At 46.9% G+C, this 17921-nt stretch overlaps 1 protein-coding gene across 3 annotated transcripts in view; it reads left to right on the top strand.

The window, feature by feature from the left end:
• Window positions 1-17921, top strand: part of LOC138435968 (beta-secretase 2) — a 236949-nt gene that overhangs the window by 164724 nt on the left and 54304 nt on the right. Inside the window, exon 1 of one of the 3 annotated variants that reach the window (XM_069581326.1) lies at window positions 11415-11898. The exons of the other annotated variants lie outside the window; for them this stretch is intronic. Within the exon in view, the coding sequence (XP_069437427.1) occupies window positions 11742-11898 (157 nt within the window). The 5' untranslated portion in view covers window positions 11415-11741. Of the gene's footprint in view, window positions 1-11414; window positions 11899-17921 lie in introns of those variants that run through there. 3 annotated transcript variants of the gene reach the window in all.

The raw sequence follows: 17921 nt of genomic DNA on the forward strand, positions 1-17921 counted from the left end.
TCATGAAGTGATGGGACTGGATGCCATGATCTTCGTTTTCTGAATCTTGAGCTTTAAGCCAACTTTTTCACTCTCCTCTTTCACTTTCATCAAGAAGCTCTTTAAATCCTCTTCACTCTGCCATAAAGGTGGTGTCATCTGCATATCTGAGGTTATTGATATTTCTCCCGGCAGTCTTGATTCCAGCTTGTGCTTCTTCCAGCCCAGAGCTTTTCATGATGTACTCTGCATATAAGTTAAATAAGCAGGGTGACAATATACAGTCTTGACGTACTCCTTTTCCTATTTGGAACCAGTCTGTTGTTCCATGTCCAGTTCTAACTGTTGCTTCCTGACCTGCATACAGGTTTCTCAAGAGGCAGGTCAGGTCGTCTGGTACTCCCATCTCTTTCAGAATTTTCCACAGTTGATTGTGATCCACACAGTCAAAGGCTTTGGCATAATCAATAAAGCAGAAATAGATGTTTTCCTGGAACTCTGTTGCTTTTTCCATAATCCAGCGGATGTTGGAAATTTGATCTCTGGTTCCTCTGCCTTCTCTAAAACCAGCTTCAACATCTGGAAGTTTGCGGTTCACGTATTGCTGAAGCCTGGCTTGGAGAATTTTGAGCATTACTTTACTAGTGTGTGAGATGAGTGCAATTGTGTGGTAGTTTGAGCATTTTGGGCATTGCCTTTCTTTGAGATTGGAATGAAAACTCACCTTTTCCAGTCCTGTGGCCACTGCTGAGTTTTCCAAATTTGCTGACATATTGAGTGCAGCACTTTCACAGCATCATCATTCAGGATTTGAAATAGCTCAACTGGAATCCCATCACCTCCACTAGCTTTGTTCATAGTGATGCTTTCTAAGGCCCACTTGACTTCACATTCCAAGATGTCTGGCTCTAGGTGATCACACCATTGTGATTATCTGGGTCGAGAAGATCTTTTTGTACAGTTCTTCTGTGTATTCTTGCCACCTCTTCTCAATATCTTCTGCTTTTGTTAGGTCCATACCATCCGTCCTTTATCAACCCCATCTTTGCGTGAAATGCTCCCTTGATATCTCTAATGTTCTTGAAGTTTTAATTTTATTGATGACCTAGACTTCATTAAAATTAAATGCTCTACCCTGCAAAAGACAATGTCTAGAAAATTATGATAAGCCACAGACCTTTAGCAATCTGATGAAGGACTGTTATCCAAAATATACAAAGAACTCTTAAAACTTAAAAACAAGGACTTCCCTGGTGGTACCATGTGTAGGAATTTGCCTGCCAATGCAGAGGACATCGTTTCATCCCTGGTCTGGGAGGATTCCACATGCCGTGCAGCAATTAAGCCCTCAGGCCACAAGAGAAGTCACCACAATAATAAGCTTGTGCACAGAAATGAATAGTAGCCTCTGCTCACTGCAGCTAGAGAAAGCCGTGAGCAGCAGTGAAGATCCAGCGCAGCCAAAAGGAAATAAAACTAAATAAATCAAAATTTTAAAACTTAATAAGAAAACAACCTGTTAAAAAAGATTAAATACCTTGACACCTCACCAAAGAAGACATACAGATGGCAAATACACGTAAGAAAAGATGCTTCATATCATATGTCATCAGGGAAATGCAAATCAAAACAAAAATGAGATACCAAAACACACTTATTAGAGTAACCAAAATCTTCAACACTGCATGGTCCAACTCTCACATCCATACTTGACTACTGGAAAAACCATAACTTTGACCACACAGACTTTTGTCAGCAAAGTGATGTCTCTATGTTTTTACTATGCTGTCTAGATTGGTCATAGCTCTCCTTCCAAGGAGCAAGCGTCTTTCAATTTCATGGCTGCAGTCACCATCCGGAATGATTTTGGGGCCCAAGAAAATAAAATCTGTCACTGTTTCCACTTTTCCCCTTTTATTTGCCATGAAGTGATGAGACTGGATGCCATGATCTTGGGTTTTTGAATGTTGAGTTTTTAAGCCAGCTTTTTCACCCTCATCAAGAGGCTCTTTACTTCCTCTTCACTTGCAACAGCTTTATTAATAATTGCCCAAACTTGGAAGTAACAGATGTTTTATAGTACATGAATAGATAAAGAAACTAGTACATTTAGATAATAGAACATTTCAGTGCTTAAAGGAAGTGGGCTATTAAGTCATAAAAGATATGGAGAAACCTTAAATGTCTATTACTAAGTTAAAAAAACAAAAGCCAATCTGAGAAGATTATACACTGTATGGTTCCAACTACATAACATTCTGGAAAAGGCAAAACTGCAGAGACAATAGAAAGATCAGTGGTTGGGGTGGGGTGGTAGGATGACCAGGCAGGGCAGAGGAGTTTAAGGCAGTGAAATTACTGTGTATAAGGCCATAAAGGTGAATAGATGCCATTGTCCATTTGTGCAACCCCTCAGTGCCTGCACAACTGAGAAAAAGATCTAATGTAAACGGTGGGCTTTTGGTGTCTTTGATGTGACAGTTCATTGTAATTATGTGTCGGTTCATCAGTTCTAACAAATATACACTCTGGGGGGGACGTTGATAATGGGGCAGCCTATCCCTGAGTGGGCAACAGGGGATATATTGTCAATTTCTATATCTTCTTCTCAACTGTGCCGTGAACCTAAAAGCGCTCTAAAATTTTCGTTTTGATTTAAAAAACAAAAAAAGACATCTAGGATGTTTTGGTCCCAGGACATGAAAATGTGGTTGCAAACATCCTCTGCCTCAAACGTCCTTCATTTGTAATCTGTGTGGTCAGAAGGAAACAGGCTGGGGATACTGGTCTTTATTACCTTTGATTGGATGCTTCCTTCTCTGTCTCTGTTCCCCTCCCAGGGTCCTGTGGATCCTCTTGTTTCCTGGGTTTTGCCCCTTAAGCCAGCCTCTTGCCCCTCCCTCAGGTCAGCCTCATAACCCAGCTCCCGTGGCAGCGTGCCGCCCACTCCTGACTTGCTGTCTCTTCCCCGTGGGATCACTGGTTCACGCCCTATCCATGTACTCAGGTGTTCACCAGAGACTCGTGGAGAAACCCCTTCATGTCAGGCTCTGTTCCGGGCGCTAGTGTCCCAGAGATGCTTACGAGGAGGTCCTGCCTTGGTGGACCTTATATCCTGCTGAAGGAGACAGACTGTAAATAGCCCCCCAAACAAGGAAGAGACTTTGTACAGGTATAGAGGAGTGAAGAAGAGTCCTAGGGAGGACTTCTTTGAAAAAGAACCCTTTAGAATTTCTGGAAATTATATATATATATATATGTACACACACACAGAACAACAACAACAAACAACGAATAGGTTTAACAGCAGGTTCGATAGAGCTGAACATATAATTAGGGAATTGGAGGAAAAGTCAGAAAAAGCTACACAGAGAACAAATAGAGAAAGGGTGAGCAATTTTGGGGAGACCCCGTGATAAGATCTCACAGCTGCAGGAGAAGGGAAGTCAGTTTTCAGAAATTTCGGAGCATTTCAATACATCCAGCTGTACAATAAATGAGAAAAATCAGAATTGACTTAGTTGTAAAGAAGTTAAATGTAATTATGCAGAAGAATCTTTTGAAATTTTAGCATTTTATGTGCTATGAATTTTTGAGATGGAGAATTAAACTTCGGAAGCAAGGAAGTTCATGGATACAAGTAGACAGAACTTAGGGATCATAGTTATTAAAATAGAATTATTAGGAGGCCCTGGAGTTGTCTTAATTGATGTACTAAATAAGCAGATGAACTTACAGAGGAAGGATGTGTGGAGCCGCTTGCAATCCTGGAGAAACTTCTATCACTAACTGATGAACTTCATGACATTTGATGTTTTACTTCAACATCTGTAAAATGGTTCCGATATCTCCCCTTTAGGCTATTGTGCTGTTTGAAAAAGATTTCTCAGTAAAACGTCCAAAACAGAGTGCAGGCTTCGTGGCTGGAGGGTAGTAACGGTTCACGAACCATCAGCTGAACCCAAAGTTCATGGGGAAAGTAAACATGACCTTATTTATTAATGCAAAACAGAAAAAGCTCACAGACTTAGAGAATGAACTTATAGTTGCCAGGGACGAAGAAGGATGCGGATAGACTGAGACTCTGGGGTTGACATGTACACACTGCTGTAAATAAAATAGATAGCCAACAAGAACCTACTGTGTTACACAGGGAACTGTGCTCAGTGCTCTGCAATAACCTACATGGGAAAGGAATTTGAAAAAGATGAGATACATATGTAAAACTGAATCAGTTTGCTGTACAGCAGAATTTAATATAACATTCACCATTAATCAACTATACTCCAATATAAAATAAATTAAAAACAAATTTTTTAAGTTCACGTGGAAAGTAAACATGCACAAGTCACTAGAAAATACCTAATCGGAAGGAAATAAGGCAGAAAGAATAGAACAAAGTCCAGATATGTACAAGATTATTACACATGGAACTTAATATGAGGAAGAGACATTTCAAATCGATGAAGGAAGGTTACCATTCAACAAACAGTGAACAACTGGCTGGGCAGCTGAAGTTTGAATTTCCATCAAAACTTAGTATAGAGGAATCAAATATTTTGATTTAAAAATAAGAAAATATAGGGGAAAGGGAGGGAGGAAAAGGTCTTTCCAAGCTAAACAAAAGTATCAACAGAAAAATATTTTTTAGCTGCCTACAGAGAAAAATTTGATATCCAAAGTAAAAACAAACAGGGAACAAAATTTTTTATTACCTGCAATAAGGAACTAATAAATATAAAGTTGTAAAAACTATAATATACACTTTATAATTCTATATCCATGTATACAGTAGATGTCCTTTTGTGTAGGAAGCGGGGGCGGGGGGGCTTTGCACTATATATAAATGAAGGTGTTCCCCCCCCCCCCCCGGCTATTTTGGTTGCTTCACATCGGAGTGTGTTTTAAGGGAAGTCCCTTCTTAAACAGCAGTGCTTTCTCAAAGTAAGCAAATGAAGGTGAAAATCGAGCAGTAAAAATTTTCCTTGAAAAGTCCTTAAAGAGAGGTATGCACGAACACTGCTGGGGGTGGTGGGGAGGGGAACGTGTCCGTGAACACAACATCCAATCCAGGTCTGTTCTGGCAGAATCTCAGGATTACTGGTAGACAAGCTCAGCAGTTCTTCTAGGAATTTATTTACTTTTCTTCACTTGTTTGAAACAAGTTGTTTCAAACTTGTTCTATGTGAGAGGTTTTCATTACAGAGTATTAGTCCTAAAAGAAGGTGGAAAAGAAACAGCTGTGTTAGGGAGCTGGTAAACTGTGGTCCATCCTTGCTGTCGGATGCTTTGCAGGTGTGGAAGGATGAAGAAGAGCTCTGTGTGTGCAAGCAGCAGGCTCTCCAAGATATCTTGAGAGGCAAGAGGTGGGTCAGACAGTATGTTAGTTTAAGTGTCGGCGGGGAGGGATATTCTTATGTAGTTGAATATGTATAAAGAAATTCTGGAAGGACTCCCAAGAAATTGATAACCTATTAAACACCTATTGGTTTTCTATTGGGTAGAGAAAATGCAAGAGTAAGGGGGCAATTTATTACTATCAACCTTTTAATATACTTAAAAAAATTGAACCATGGGAACTTCCCTGGTGGTCTAGCGGTTGAGAATCCACCTGCCAATACAGGGGACACAGGTTTGACCCCTGGTCCGGGAACTAAGATCACACATGCTGAGGGACAGCTTGGCCCTTGTGGCAAGACTACTGAACCTGAGCTCTAGAAGCTGCGAGCCGCAACTCCTGAGCCTGAGTGCCGCAGCTACCGAAACCTGAATGCCCAAGCCCGCGTTCTGCAACGAGAAGCCACTGCAATGAGAAGCCTGCACACTGCAGCTAGAAAGCAGCACCCACTCGCCACACCTAGAGGCGAGCCTGTATGCAGTGATGAAGACCCAACACAGCCAAAAACAATGCATAAATACAATTTAAATTTTTTAAATAAAATTGAACTATATGCATGTATTATCTAGTCCACAAATTACTTCTCAGAGCTCCTAACGTAATCTGAAAAAAAAAATTAACAATAGAAAAGTGTGCAATGTATATGACTAGATACTTCCTGGGAAAACAAACAGGCATCAATCACAAATGGCTTTTAAACCTATGGAAGTATGCCAAGGCCATCACTTTAATGAGAACCAATTAGAACAATACTGTTTTTTCAACAATAGGCTGTATAGATCAAAAAGTTGGATAATATAATGTGTCAGGAAGGATATGAAAAATTGGGATTCTCATATGCTGCTGGCTGGCCTGTAAATAGGTGTAACTGCTCTGTTGAGCTGTGGGAAGTATCTGGTAAAATTCAGAATTCACATACCCTTTGATTAATTCACTTCTAGGAATTTACTTTAAATCCACCCCTATATGCATCCCAAGACGGATGCACAAAGGTGTTTCCTGCAGCATTGTTCATAGTAGAAAAGCCTGGGGGGGGGGAAAATGCCCTTCTGTAGCCTATTTAAAGAATAGAGGACTTCCTTTATAGTACAGTGGATAAGAATCTGCCTGCCAATGCAGGGGACGCAGGTTCAATCTCTCCTCCTGGATGATCCCACACACCATGGAGCAGCTAAGCCCATGCACCAAACTACTGAGTTTAGGGCCCAGGAGCCACAACTACTGAAGCCTGTGCACCTCGAGCCAGTGCTCCGCAACAAGACAAGCCACTGCGATGAGAAGCCCATGCCTCGCAGCAAAGAGTAGCCCCTGATTGCCGCAACTAGAGAAACCCCATGTGGAGATCCAGGGCAGCCAAAAAATTTTTTTAAAAAGAAAAGGATCATCCAACAGTAAAAAATACGGTTAAAAGATCTACAATCCAACAATAAAAGACGGTTCATCAAACAATAAAAAGAATAGAAAAAATGAAACAACAAAAGAATCCAACGGTAGAAAAGAATACAGGAATGCACTGGAACAGGCCAAGTCTGTGCGCTCGTGTATATGATGCCTTCTGAGATATTATAACATAAAAGGTAGGGCATGAAATACCATGTACAAAATTATAGCATGTGTATAGAAAGGATGAGGGAATCATATGTGGGCTTGGGTGAGATAGCTCTGAAGGCTACAGGAAATGCTTGGGACAGTGGTGGTCTCTGAGAAGGGAACTCTGGACTTGGCGGGGAAGTAGCTGTGGAGGAGAGGGGACTCCTATGAAACAGACTTGCTGGGTGGGGAGGGGCTGAGAGAGGAGAGTTTTGAGAATGAGCTGGTGGCCCAGGGAAGCATGAGGTATAGAGGGGAGGATGAAGCAGAGGTTATAGGAGTTTTCAGTGCACATTTATTTTCAAAATTTTGAAAGTAATGTGGCTTTATATCAGCTTCCCAGGTGGCTCAGTTAGTAAAGAATCTGCCTAAAATGTAGGAGACCTGGGTTCCATCCCTGGGTCCAGAAGATCCCCTGGAGAAGGGAATGGCTACCCACTCCAGTCTGCTCCAGGAAATGAAATCGTTTTTCACTTTGATGTGTTTCCAGTCCTTTTATATGTACCAGTGTCCACTGTTTGTTCCTGCTTTGCCACTTAACACATATTTCACATACATGTTTCATGTGTATTACAAGTAATGAATGCTCCTGACACCAATCATTTTAAATTCCTTCATAGAGTTACAAGCAGTGACACAGTAATTTATTCGAACAGTCACTCAGTCGTTTGTCACTCCCATAGATTTCATTATGGGAATGTGTGTACACAACATTTCTTCTTTAAAGAAAATTCCTTAATACAGCTCCCCAGACATGGATCCTATGTTGTGTTGCTAAGGAGGACTTAAGGAAGTTTCTCACAGACAGAGAGAGAATCAGGAGTGGGGTCTGGATGTACGGTGATTATAGCAAACTGAAAGCAAACCCTAACCTAACTAAGAAAGGACACTGAAAAGTACAAGACTGCTGAAAGAAATTATAGAAGACACAAAGAAGTGAAAAGACATCCCATGTTCATAGATCTGAAAATTTAATATTGTTAAGCTACCCATGGGCTTCGCTGATGGCTCAGACAGTAAAGAATCTTCCTGCAGTTGAGGAGACCCAGGTTTGATCCCTGAGTTGGGAAGATCCCTTTGAGAAGGAAATAGCAACCTACTCCAGAATTCTTGCCTGGAGAATTCCACGGACAGGGGAGTCTGGCAGGCTACAATAGGGTCTCAAAGAGTCAGACACAACTTAGCAATTAACACACACACAAGTCACCTATACTACCAAAAGCAATCTACAGATTCAGTGCAATTTCTATCAAAATATTTCTGCTTTTTGCAGAAATAGAAAAATCCATTCTTGGGATCATACGGAATTTGAGGGGATTCTGAACAATTAAAATAACCTTGAAAAAAAAGAATAAAGTTGGAGGGCTCACACTTCCTGATTTCAAAACTTATTATAAAGCAGCTGCTGCTGCTGCTGCTAAGTCGCTTCAGTCGATCTGACTCTGTGCGACCCCACAGACGGCAGCCCACCAGGCTCTGCCGTCCCTGGGATTCTCCAGGCAAGAACACTGGAGTGGGTTGCCATTTCCTTCTCCAATGCATGAAAGTGAGAAGTGAAAGTGAAGTCGCTCAGTCGTGTCCGACTCTTCGTGACCCCATGGACTGCAGCCTACCAGGCTCCTCCATCCATGAGATTTTCCAGTCAAGAGTACTGGAGTGGGGTGCCATTGCCTTCTCCATTATAAAGCAGCAGTCATCCAAGACGTGTGGTACTGGCATAAAGACAGACTAGGAAGTCTTTTCAACAAACAGAGTTGGGAAAAACTGGATATCCACATGCAAAAGAATTAAATCAGACCCTTACCTAAAACCATGTACAAGAAAATTAACTTGAAGTGGATTCAAGACCTAAAACTGTAAAACTCTTATAAGAAAACATAGAAAGAAAGTTTCCTGATATTGGATTTGATAATATATTGGGTATGACACCAAACACACAGGCAACAAAAGGAACAGCAGATGAGCCAAATAAAAACTACATCAAACAAGACTTCTGCACATTAAAGGGCACAATCCTCACAGTTAAAACTATGGATTGGAGGAAATATTTGTCAACATATATCTGATCATGAGTTAATGTCCAGAATATTTAAAGAACTCCTACAACTCAACGACAACAAAACCAACCAGATTATTAATAGGCAAATGACCTGAATAGACATTTCTCCAGAGATAATACACAGATAACGAACAAGCACATGAAAAGATGATCAACAATACCGATATATTAGAGACATAGAAATCCAGCTACGATGAGCCATCACCTCACATCCTTCAGGATGACTACTATAAAATAAAAATAATATGTTGGTGAGCATGCAGAGAAATTGGAACACTTGTGAAATGGACTTATTAGGCATGTACAATGGTGCAGCCACTGTGGAAAACAGTATGGCAGTTCCTCAAAAGAATTAAAATAGAATTACCATATGATCCAGCAATCCCACTTCTGGTATATACCCAAGAGAATTGAAAAGATATTTGCATACCTATGTTCATAGCAGTATCATTCACACTAGCCTAGAGGTGGAAACAACCCAAGTGTTCATCAAGGGATGAATAGATATTCATATAATGGAATAGTATTTGGTCTTTTTTTAAAATTTATTCATTTTAATTGGAGGCTAATTACAATATTGTAAAGTAATATTGACATGAATATTGACAAAGCTATACATTGACAGGAATCAGCTATGGGTGTACATGTGTTCCCCATCCTAAACCCCCCTCCCACCTCCCTCCACATCCCATCCCTCTGGGTCATCCCAGTGCACCAGCCCTGAGCACCCTGTCTCATGCATCGAACCTGGACTGATGATCTGTTTCACATATGATAATAGTATCTGGTCTTAAAAGGACTGAAATCCTGTCTCATACTACAACATAGATAAACCTCAGGTTCATTATAATAAGGGAAATAAGCTGGTCATAATAAGACAAACAGTGTATGATTCCAGTTATCTGAGATATCCGAACTATTCAAAGTCTGAAAACAGAAAATAGAATGGTGGTTACCAGGTGCTAGTGGGGAGGGGATGGGAAGTTGATTAATAGGAATAAAGTTGTAGTTTTGCAAGATAAAAACGTTCTAGAGTTCCGTTGTGCAAAAATGTGAGTAGTCTTAACATCACTGAATTGTTCGCTTAAAAGTGTACTTTTATTTTAATTTGGTAAAAAGTGATAAATTTTATGTTAAGAGCACTTTTGACCACATTTTTTTTAAATGAAAGCAAACTCAGAGATAAAAGCTGCATCTCTGAAATGAGATGAGCTCAAGACAAAGATGAGATGAAACCCACGCTCCCTTTAGCGAGCTGATTCACAGTGTTTAGTGTAATTGTTAGGAATAGTTGGGAAATGACTTCTGAGTAGCACTATGCTGCTAAGTCACGTCAGTCGTGTCCGACTCTGTGCGACCCCACAGACGGCAGCCCACCAGGCTCCCCCATCCCTGGGATTCTTCAGGCAAGAACACTGGAGTGGGTTGCCATTTCCTTCTCCAATGCATGACAGTGAAAAGTGAAAGTGAAGTCACTCAGTCATGTCCGACTCAGCAACCCCATGGACTGCAGCCTACCAGGCTCCTCCATCCCTGGGATTTTCCAGGCAAGAGTACTGGAGTGGATTGCCATTGCCTTCTCCAGAGTAGCACTATAGAGCAGCTCAAAAGAGCATCCAGACTGAAATGTGCCATGCTCAAGCCGGTTACCCTTCTGGAGTCCTGGAGTGAAGTGAGTGAAAGTCACTCAGTCCCATCGGACTGTTTGCCTCTGTAGCCCACCAGGCTCCTCTGTCCATGGACTTCTCCAGGCCAGAATACTGGAGTGGGTAGCCTATTCCTTCTCCAGTGGCTCTTCCAGACCCAGGAATTGATCTGGGATCTCCTGCATTGCAAATGGATTCTTTTCCAGCTGAACTACCAGGGAAGCTGGAGTCCCGGAGAAGGGAGTTGTAATAGAGACCCCTGTCTTCTGGGTGGGTTACAGCCAAGCTTCCTTGGCCCCCTCGCCACCACCCAGGGTACTTTGGAATCTTCTGGGCTTTCTTAGGGAAACGGAACTTCAGGAGCCAATAGATCCAGAGGGTGGCACTCCCTGCCTCTCTGGAACTCTTTTTTCCACAAAAGTGACCAACTGCTCTTGGAGCTTTAACTTGCCCTTGGGAGTCTGAGTCCACCGTGACTTTCAAAAGCCCCTACAACCTGATGGATATCCGGAGTGCAAGCCATCTGTGGGTGAGAAGCAGCTCTTTCCCTTTGGAGATGGCGCATCTTCTGGGAAGCTCACTTCCAACATCTGCTGGCCTCTCACTCAAGCATGCCTGGCTTCCTGGAAACTCAAGGACCTGCAGCCCTGCCACCCTGACCATGGGGGCTGGGACATTGTTCTGTTTTCCACGATCAACTCCCGGAGTCAAGGAGGAAGCAAGAGGCAGGAGGCTGGGCTGTGCAAACAGCAGTGGGCAGAAACTTCTGGAGGAAGCGAAGAGCCTTAGAACAGTGGCCGTGGTGACCTGGACTTCGAACCTGGATTCGGGTGGATTGGCCTAAAGACTCAGAATATGGCTATCTTGGCAGTCTCTTGACCTTGAGAGACGTTAATTGGGGTCTGGAGCCGCCAACCATAAAGGGAGGGCGTCCTCCTTTCAGAGCAAAACCCTCTACTTCTCTCTGATCCCCTAGTCAGCCTGGGCTGCTGACCCAGAGCTCCAGGGCGCCGCCAGCGCACCTGCCGCACTCACCCGCCCCGCCCGCACCCGCCTGACACACCAGCACATGCATCTGCCCGCCCTCCTCGCCGCCGGCCTACCCTCCAGGGCGTGTCGCCCAGTGGTCAGTCCAGCCCTCGAGAGGCTCCCTCTGTTGCCCGGAGCTGCGGCCAAGGGTCAGGAGGGCCCGAGCCGCACCTGGAAAATGCGCCCCGCGGCTGCTGGTGAGTGCAATCCCCCACCGGAGGGAGGCGGGAAGGGGGACCCGGCACGGAGGAGTCGCCCCCTCGCCCTTCCTGGGACCCGCCACGCGGAGCCAGAGGTGGGGGCGGCACGAGGAAGGTCTTCTGTTTGGGGATCAAGGATGCGCGAAGCGAATCCAGCCGCGGCGCGAGTGGGCTGAAGTTTCGTCCGCCCTCCCTCCTGTCCCCTCCTGTCCCCGCCTGTCCCCTCCGCGTGCAGGGCGAAGAAAAGGGGGGAACCAGTGACTGTGACGCTTTGCCTGGAAGGCAGGCGGTAGCTGAGCGCAGCTAGAGCGGAACCCAGTGAGCCCTTAGGCGGGAGGTGCTCACGTGCCCCCCGCCCCCCACCCCCGCTCCTGGGCTGGGAGGGGGCTGCCCTAGCTGGTCAGAGGCCCTTGTGAACTGCACATGGGGTCCCTCGGGCTGAAGCTAGGGATCCTGAGCCATAGGTCCACCCGACAAACCCGGGGAATTATGAAAAGTGCAGAAATAGACAGTGTTTTAAGTCACCTGTCTTCGGGTGGCTGGGAAGTGGGGGCTCTTTAACAAGGAAGGCCCCATTGTCCCTTTTATGACAGTTCCGGTAGCATCATTTTATAAGACTCCCTACTCCCCACTCCTCACCTCCAAACTACTTGAGCCTGCAGAAGGTTTGGGGAAAAAAGTAGGAAAGACACTGTCTCATCTCCTAGCACTCGTTTTCCCAACAGTGGCCTCTGTGTGCCTTGCCCTCCCGCCTGCCTGTGAATTCAGGCACTCTGGGGTCCATGTGAATCTCTGGTCCCTGCCACACATTCCCTTTCTAATCGATTTGCTGTTTCTTCCGAAATCTGAGGAATCTGGATTCCTCCCAGAGCATGGCAGCATAGTGGGAAGAAATGAAAAGATCACAAGCGTTCTCCTGGACTCTGTAGAGGTCAGCCCTCCATCCCTGGGTGGCAGGCGATCTCCTTCCTCCCTGAGAAGCTTATGGTTGTGTGACCACACTGCAGAAAGTCCCACTCACTGCCTTTCTGCTCCATGCCCAACATGAAGGAAAGCCCAGTTTTAAGACTTTTGTTGTATTTGTGTAAAATATCCATGCTTTCTACAAAACCATTTTCCTATGAATAGTACTGCTTTGGGTAACTTGCATGGCTTGTAGGATAAATGCAAGGAGATGCACCTCTTATCTTGGGGGAAAATATATCTCTTGGGGCACTGACTTTTATTATAGCCTTTTTGGAAGATTTTTTTTTTTCATTATTTCCACATTATATACTTGGGCTTCCCAGGTGGCGCTAGTGGTAAAGAATCTGCCTGTCAACGCCAGATACAAAAGACGAGCAGGTTCAATCCCTAGGTCAGGAAGATCCCCGGGAGGAGGAAATGGCACCCCAGTCTAGCATTCTTGCCAGAAGAATTCCATGGACAGAGGAGCCTGGTGGGCTACAATCCATGGGGTCACAAAAAGTGGGACATGACTGAGCATCTGAGCACAACATATTATTTAGTATATCCTTATCGTGCTGCTGACTTGGTGGGAAATAATTGAATATTATTAGATTGCTTTTCCCCCCACCTACTACTTTTTCACACGCAGTCCTTGTGATTCATTTGTGAGCTATGTGGTCCTTTCACATCAAGCTTTGAGATCACACCGAGTTTGCATTTATCTGGGTGTGGCTGCCAGAGAGAATACTCACAAAAGGTCAAAGCTATGCCACTTTTGATCTTGTGAGCTAAGGATCTGGCAATACGTGAAAGTAGCATTTCCCTAGACACTCAGTCAAGGCCCAGGTCTGCCCCGGCTAGGGCTCTAGGAAGGATCTAGGAAGGACACATGGCTCTAGGAAGGACACTCAGACTGAAGAAGGGCAGCTACCTGGAGCAGTCATCCTAATTCCTTAAAAGTAAGGGCACTGGCATGTGAACTTTGAACCTTGCAAACCTGCTGAGATGCCCAGGTGTGACACTTCCCAGCCCTACTGCCAAAAAGCCTCATCGACAGGACTGTGACAGTTGTGGCCACTGGGGCTAGCAGGGCCTGAAGCCTCAAAGCTGCTGAAACCCAAGTCTGGTTCACCCGCCCCTCAGCGCCCCCAGCCTCTCGAGGACAAGAAGTGCAGGTGTGGCTGCCCCGGGGGTCCAGGGGATGTGGGTCCCTGTGGGGAAGCTGCCAGTGACAAACAGCATCCTCGTCCACTTGATGTGGAAGGAATCCCTCTCGAGTGTGCTCTTGTGGGCTCAGGATTGGACGGGCGGGGGGATCCTGAGACCCTCCTCACCAGTATCCCGCCTTACTGTGCACCGGCTTTGTCCTCCAGCCTAAGTGGTCAGTGCCAACCTGAAACATCCAAGAATCTGAGGCGGGGGGGCAGGGCAGGGCATATACACATGTGCCCTAACAGAGGGTCTCTGAGGAGGAAGTTCCAACTTCCTACCTGTGCCCAGGATGGGCTTTGCTCTAATGCTCAAGGGTAACTGCTGACGGAAGTGCTCAGGACATGTCTGTGGGCCGATGACAACCTTATTGCCTTATGAGGAAAGGCCAGAGTCGCAGAATTACAGAAGTTCCTGGACTCCGTGTACTTCCTGTCTCCTCTTCCACGTCTGAAGGTGCTGGACCTCTCCTGCTGGGGTAGACCTCCCCCTCCCCGCCCCCTGCACTGGTGCTGGTCTCAGCCAAGTCCTTGAGCCCCCACCTTTCCCAAGAGGAATCCTCAGCCATGCTCCCCACCGAGGCCCCAGGTGCTGGCTCCACCACCTGCCCGTGCCTCATCTTACCGTAAACTGGTCCCAGTGCGTGCTGCGGGTTTGCCCTCCCTCCCCAGGAGGGATCTGGCTGCAGATCGTGGCTCCTCCCAGCCACTGTGGGAAGCCTGGCCTGGGGGTCTGCAGCTGCACCCGTCCCCTGGAGCATAGACTCTTTATAGCCTTCCTAGGAGCCCCTTGAACTCGAAAACGTTCGAATTCCAAGTTCATGATTCTCCACGTGAGGATGTCTGGGCTTTTATTCCCTCTTCGTTATCTTCCCCTTCGCTGCCACCAGTTTGTCCTTGTTCACCTGGGGACAAAACCATGCCTCCCTTCAGAGCAAAAAGGCATCAGAGAAGTGGCACCCCGCTCCCTTTCAGTCTCCTCCAAACCAAACAGCAACTCTTTGCTCAAAGATGTCACGTGTGACATTGAGAAGATCTGAATAACCTCTGCTTTGCCAGTTTTCTTCAAGTACAACACTTGTTTGTGAATTGACACATGGGACACAGTGAACTATTGTTTTTGAACCTGAGACTCTGTTGATGCCGAATCCATGTTCCCAGCAGTCGCATCACACGGTTCACTCAGGGAGCATCCAGCAGCCTGTTTCGGACACCCTGTGACCCTCGCACCATCCCAGGTGTGCGGCACAGACCTGCAAGGGAGATGTGGTGGGCAGCGCCGACGGGCTGACCTGAGGGTGGCCGCGCAGGCCACACCCAGGAGGCCAAAGATCCGCACAGCGGGCCACTGAAGGAACAGATGGCCAGGGGTCTGGAGGTGGGCACCGTGGGGGCAGAGGGACAAGCTCATCCCCAGGGTGCAGATGGAGAGGGCAGCGGGTCAGGGCGGCTGGAGCTGAAAACAGACAGGGACAGTTTCCGGGACAGCATGCCGGCTTGCCCTGGCCTCTCACTGTGTTTTCTGTGGCTGGTTTTTCCAGCATGGAGATGTCCCTATGCCAGGGACTGCAATGACCACACTGTCTCAGTCATTTCCCAGCAGAAGGCCTTCTCCACATCATGTTCTAACCTTCTCAGAAACTGCATGGTTGGAAAAAAGAGGGAATTGATGTTGAGATTATGCACTTGAAAAAAGGCTAAATGATCCAGGTGAGACAGAGGGGTCCTGTTTCACCAGGTGACTACCTAAGCTAACCAGACAGCACCCCCCACCCCGGCCCAAGCATCTGCAACACTGACGGATATAACCTACCCCATGTTAGTACAAGTTGGCGCGGGAGGGGGTGGGGCGGAGAAAGGAATCTCTAGATAACGAGGAATGAAGAGGGAGCTGAGATCCAGGGCTCAACACGGCCAGACTGACAGAGGTTTGCATTTCATCATGGCCAGAGAAAGAGGATACCCAGCGCTGGGTTCTGGAGAGGTGGAAAGGGGGCTGGGGAATACCCACTGGTCTCTGCTCAGGGCTCTGGGTGGGGAGTCACCAGCACTCTGACACAGACTAGGTGTCCACCCATTCAGTTTACTTCTGACACCCACCACCCACAGGAGGCGCCAGAGCCCAGGGGTTAAGGGCAGTGCCCTCTGCAAGCTGCCCTGTCTTCAGATGCCAGCCACAGGCTTCAGGGGCCACCCACACTTCTGAGCAGATGGCTACAAAACTCAGGGTTCCCGCAACTCCTGGGTGGGGCCCGGGTTCTGTAATTTGCTGAAACGACTCACAGAAACATTGCAAGCACCACTCTATTTGCGATTACAGTTTTATCCTTTGGGATACAAATCAGGAGGACCAGCCAAATGCAGGGCTTCCCCGGTAGTGCAGTGGTAAAGAATCTGCCTGTCAATGCAGGAGACACAGGTTCGATCCTTGGGTTGGGAAGATCCCGTGAAGGAGGAAGTGGCAACCCACTCCAGTATTCGTGCCTGGAGAATCCCATGGACAGAAGAGCCTGGCGGGTTACAGCCCTTGGGGTCACAAAGAGTGGGACACAACTGAGCAGCAGGCATGGCCACGAGCAAAGACCTGGAGGGCCCAGGGCGAGAGTCCTGTGCCCATGCCCCTGGGGATTGGGAACGTCCCCTCCTGGCACATCTGTGTGTTCCCCGCCCGGAAACCCCCCAAGTTTCTGAGTTCCAAGTTTCACTGGGCTCTTATTACATCACCGGTACATGACTGAGCTGGCCTCCTTTCTGTCCCCTCTCCTGGGGGTTGGGAGTGAGTCTGAGGTATGGGCTGGGTCTTTCTCGCATGGCCGGCCACCCTCCCTGGAAACTATCCCAGGACCCACCTCATTAGCATAAATTCTGGTGTGGATAAAAGGGGCCCCATACGAACCACAGCAGACACTCCAATCAGGAAGTTATCAGGGTTTGAGGAATTCTGTGCCAGGACCTGGGATAAAGATGAGATGTATCCTTTATCATGTGCATGGGTGCAGGCTAAATCACTTTAGTTGTGTCCAACTCTTTGTGACCCCATGGACTGTATCCCACCAGACTCCTCTGTCCATGCAATTCTCCAGACAAGAATACTGGAGTGGGCTGCCATTTTCTCCTCCAGGGGATCTTCCCAACTCAGGGACCGAGCCCCTGTCTCTTAGATCTCCTGCACTGGCATGTGGATTCTTTACCACTAGCACCACCTGGGAAGCCCATTCCTTATTACACTCCAGTGATAAGTCAGCACCTAGGTTCACTACCAGGGAGAGAGAAGAGCCAGGATGGGGGACCTGGGAAGAAAGAGGCCATAGAGATGAAGAGAGGTCTGTGGCGGGGCCCCAGCAGCCTGGCCAGTGGATCCCACCAAGTCCTGGCAGGGGACGTAAGGAATCGGGGAGAGGCCCAGACATCAGAGCCTGTCCTGGGCAAGACATGGGGCAGGAGCAGACTGGGGAGCTGGGGAGGATCAAGGGTTTCATCTGGGACCTGCGAGGCCCTGTGAGGCATCCTGGGTGCTGACAGTTCAGCAAGAGGGCAGTCTTGTCCAGAGCTCGGAGGATGGTCTGGTGAGGTCATCTGAGACCCTGTGGAGAGACACAGACAGGGAAAGCCAGCAGAGGAGGCTGGGTCTGCCCAGGACGGGGGAACCTCCCGCCTCCAGGAGGGTGTGTGCTGTCCAGGGAGGGTGTGGACGGGGCAGGACCGTCCAAGGGGCCTGGGGCTGGCAGCCTAGAGGCTCAGGAGGCCTCGACCAGCACAGCTGCCTGGAGCCGCAGGGGGATGGTGAGGCCTGAAGGCCACTCCAGGGTGCAGTTATTTCTGATGCTTTGCCTGAGAGGGAACAGAGCAAGGCGGTGAGGAGGT

The sequence above is a fragment of the Ovis canadensis genome, chromosome 1 (genome assembly GCF_042477335.2).
Source record: "Ovis canadensis isolate MfBH-ARS-UI-01 breed Bighorn chromosome 1, ARS-UI_OviCan_v2, whole genome shotgun sequence".
NCBI classification, from domain to species: Eukaryota; Metazoa; Chordata; class Mammalia; order Artiodactyla; family Bovidae; genus Ovis; species Ovis canadensis.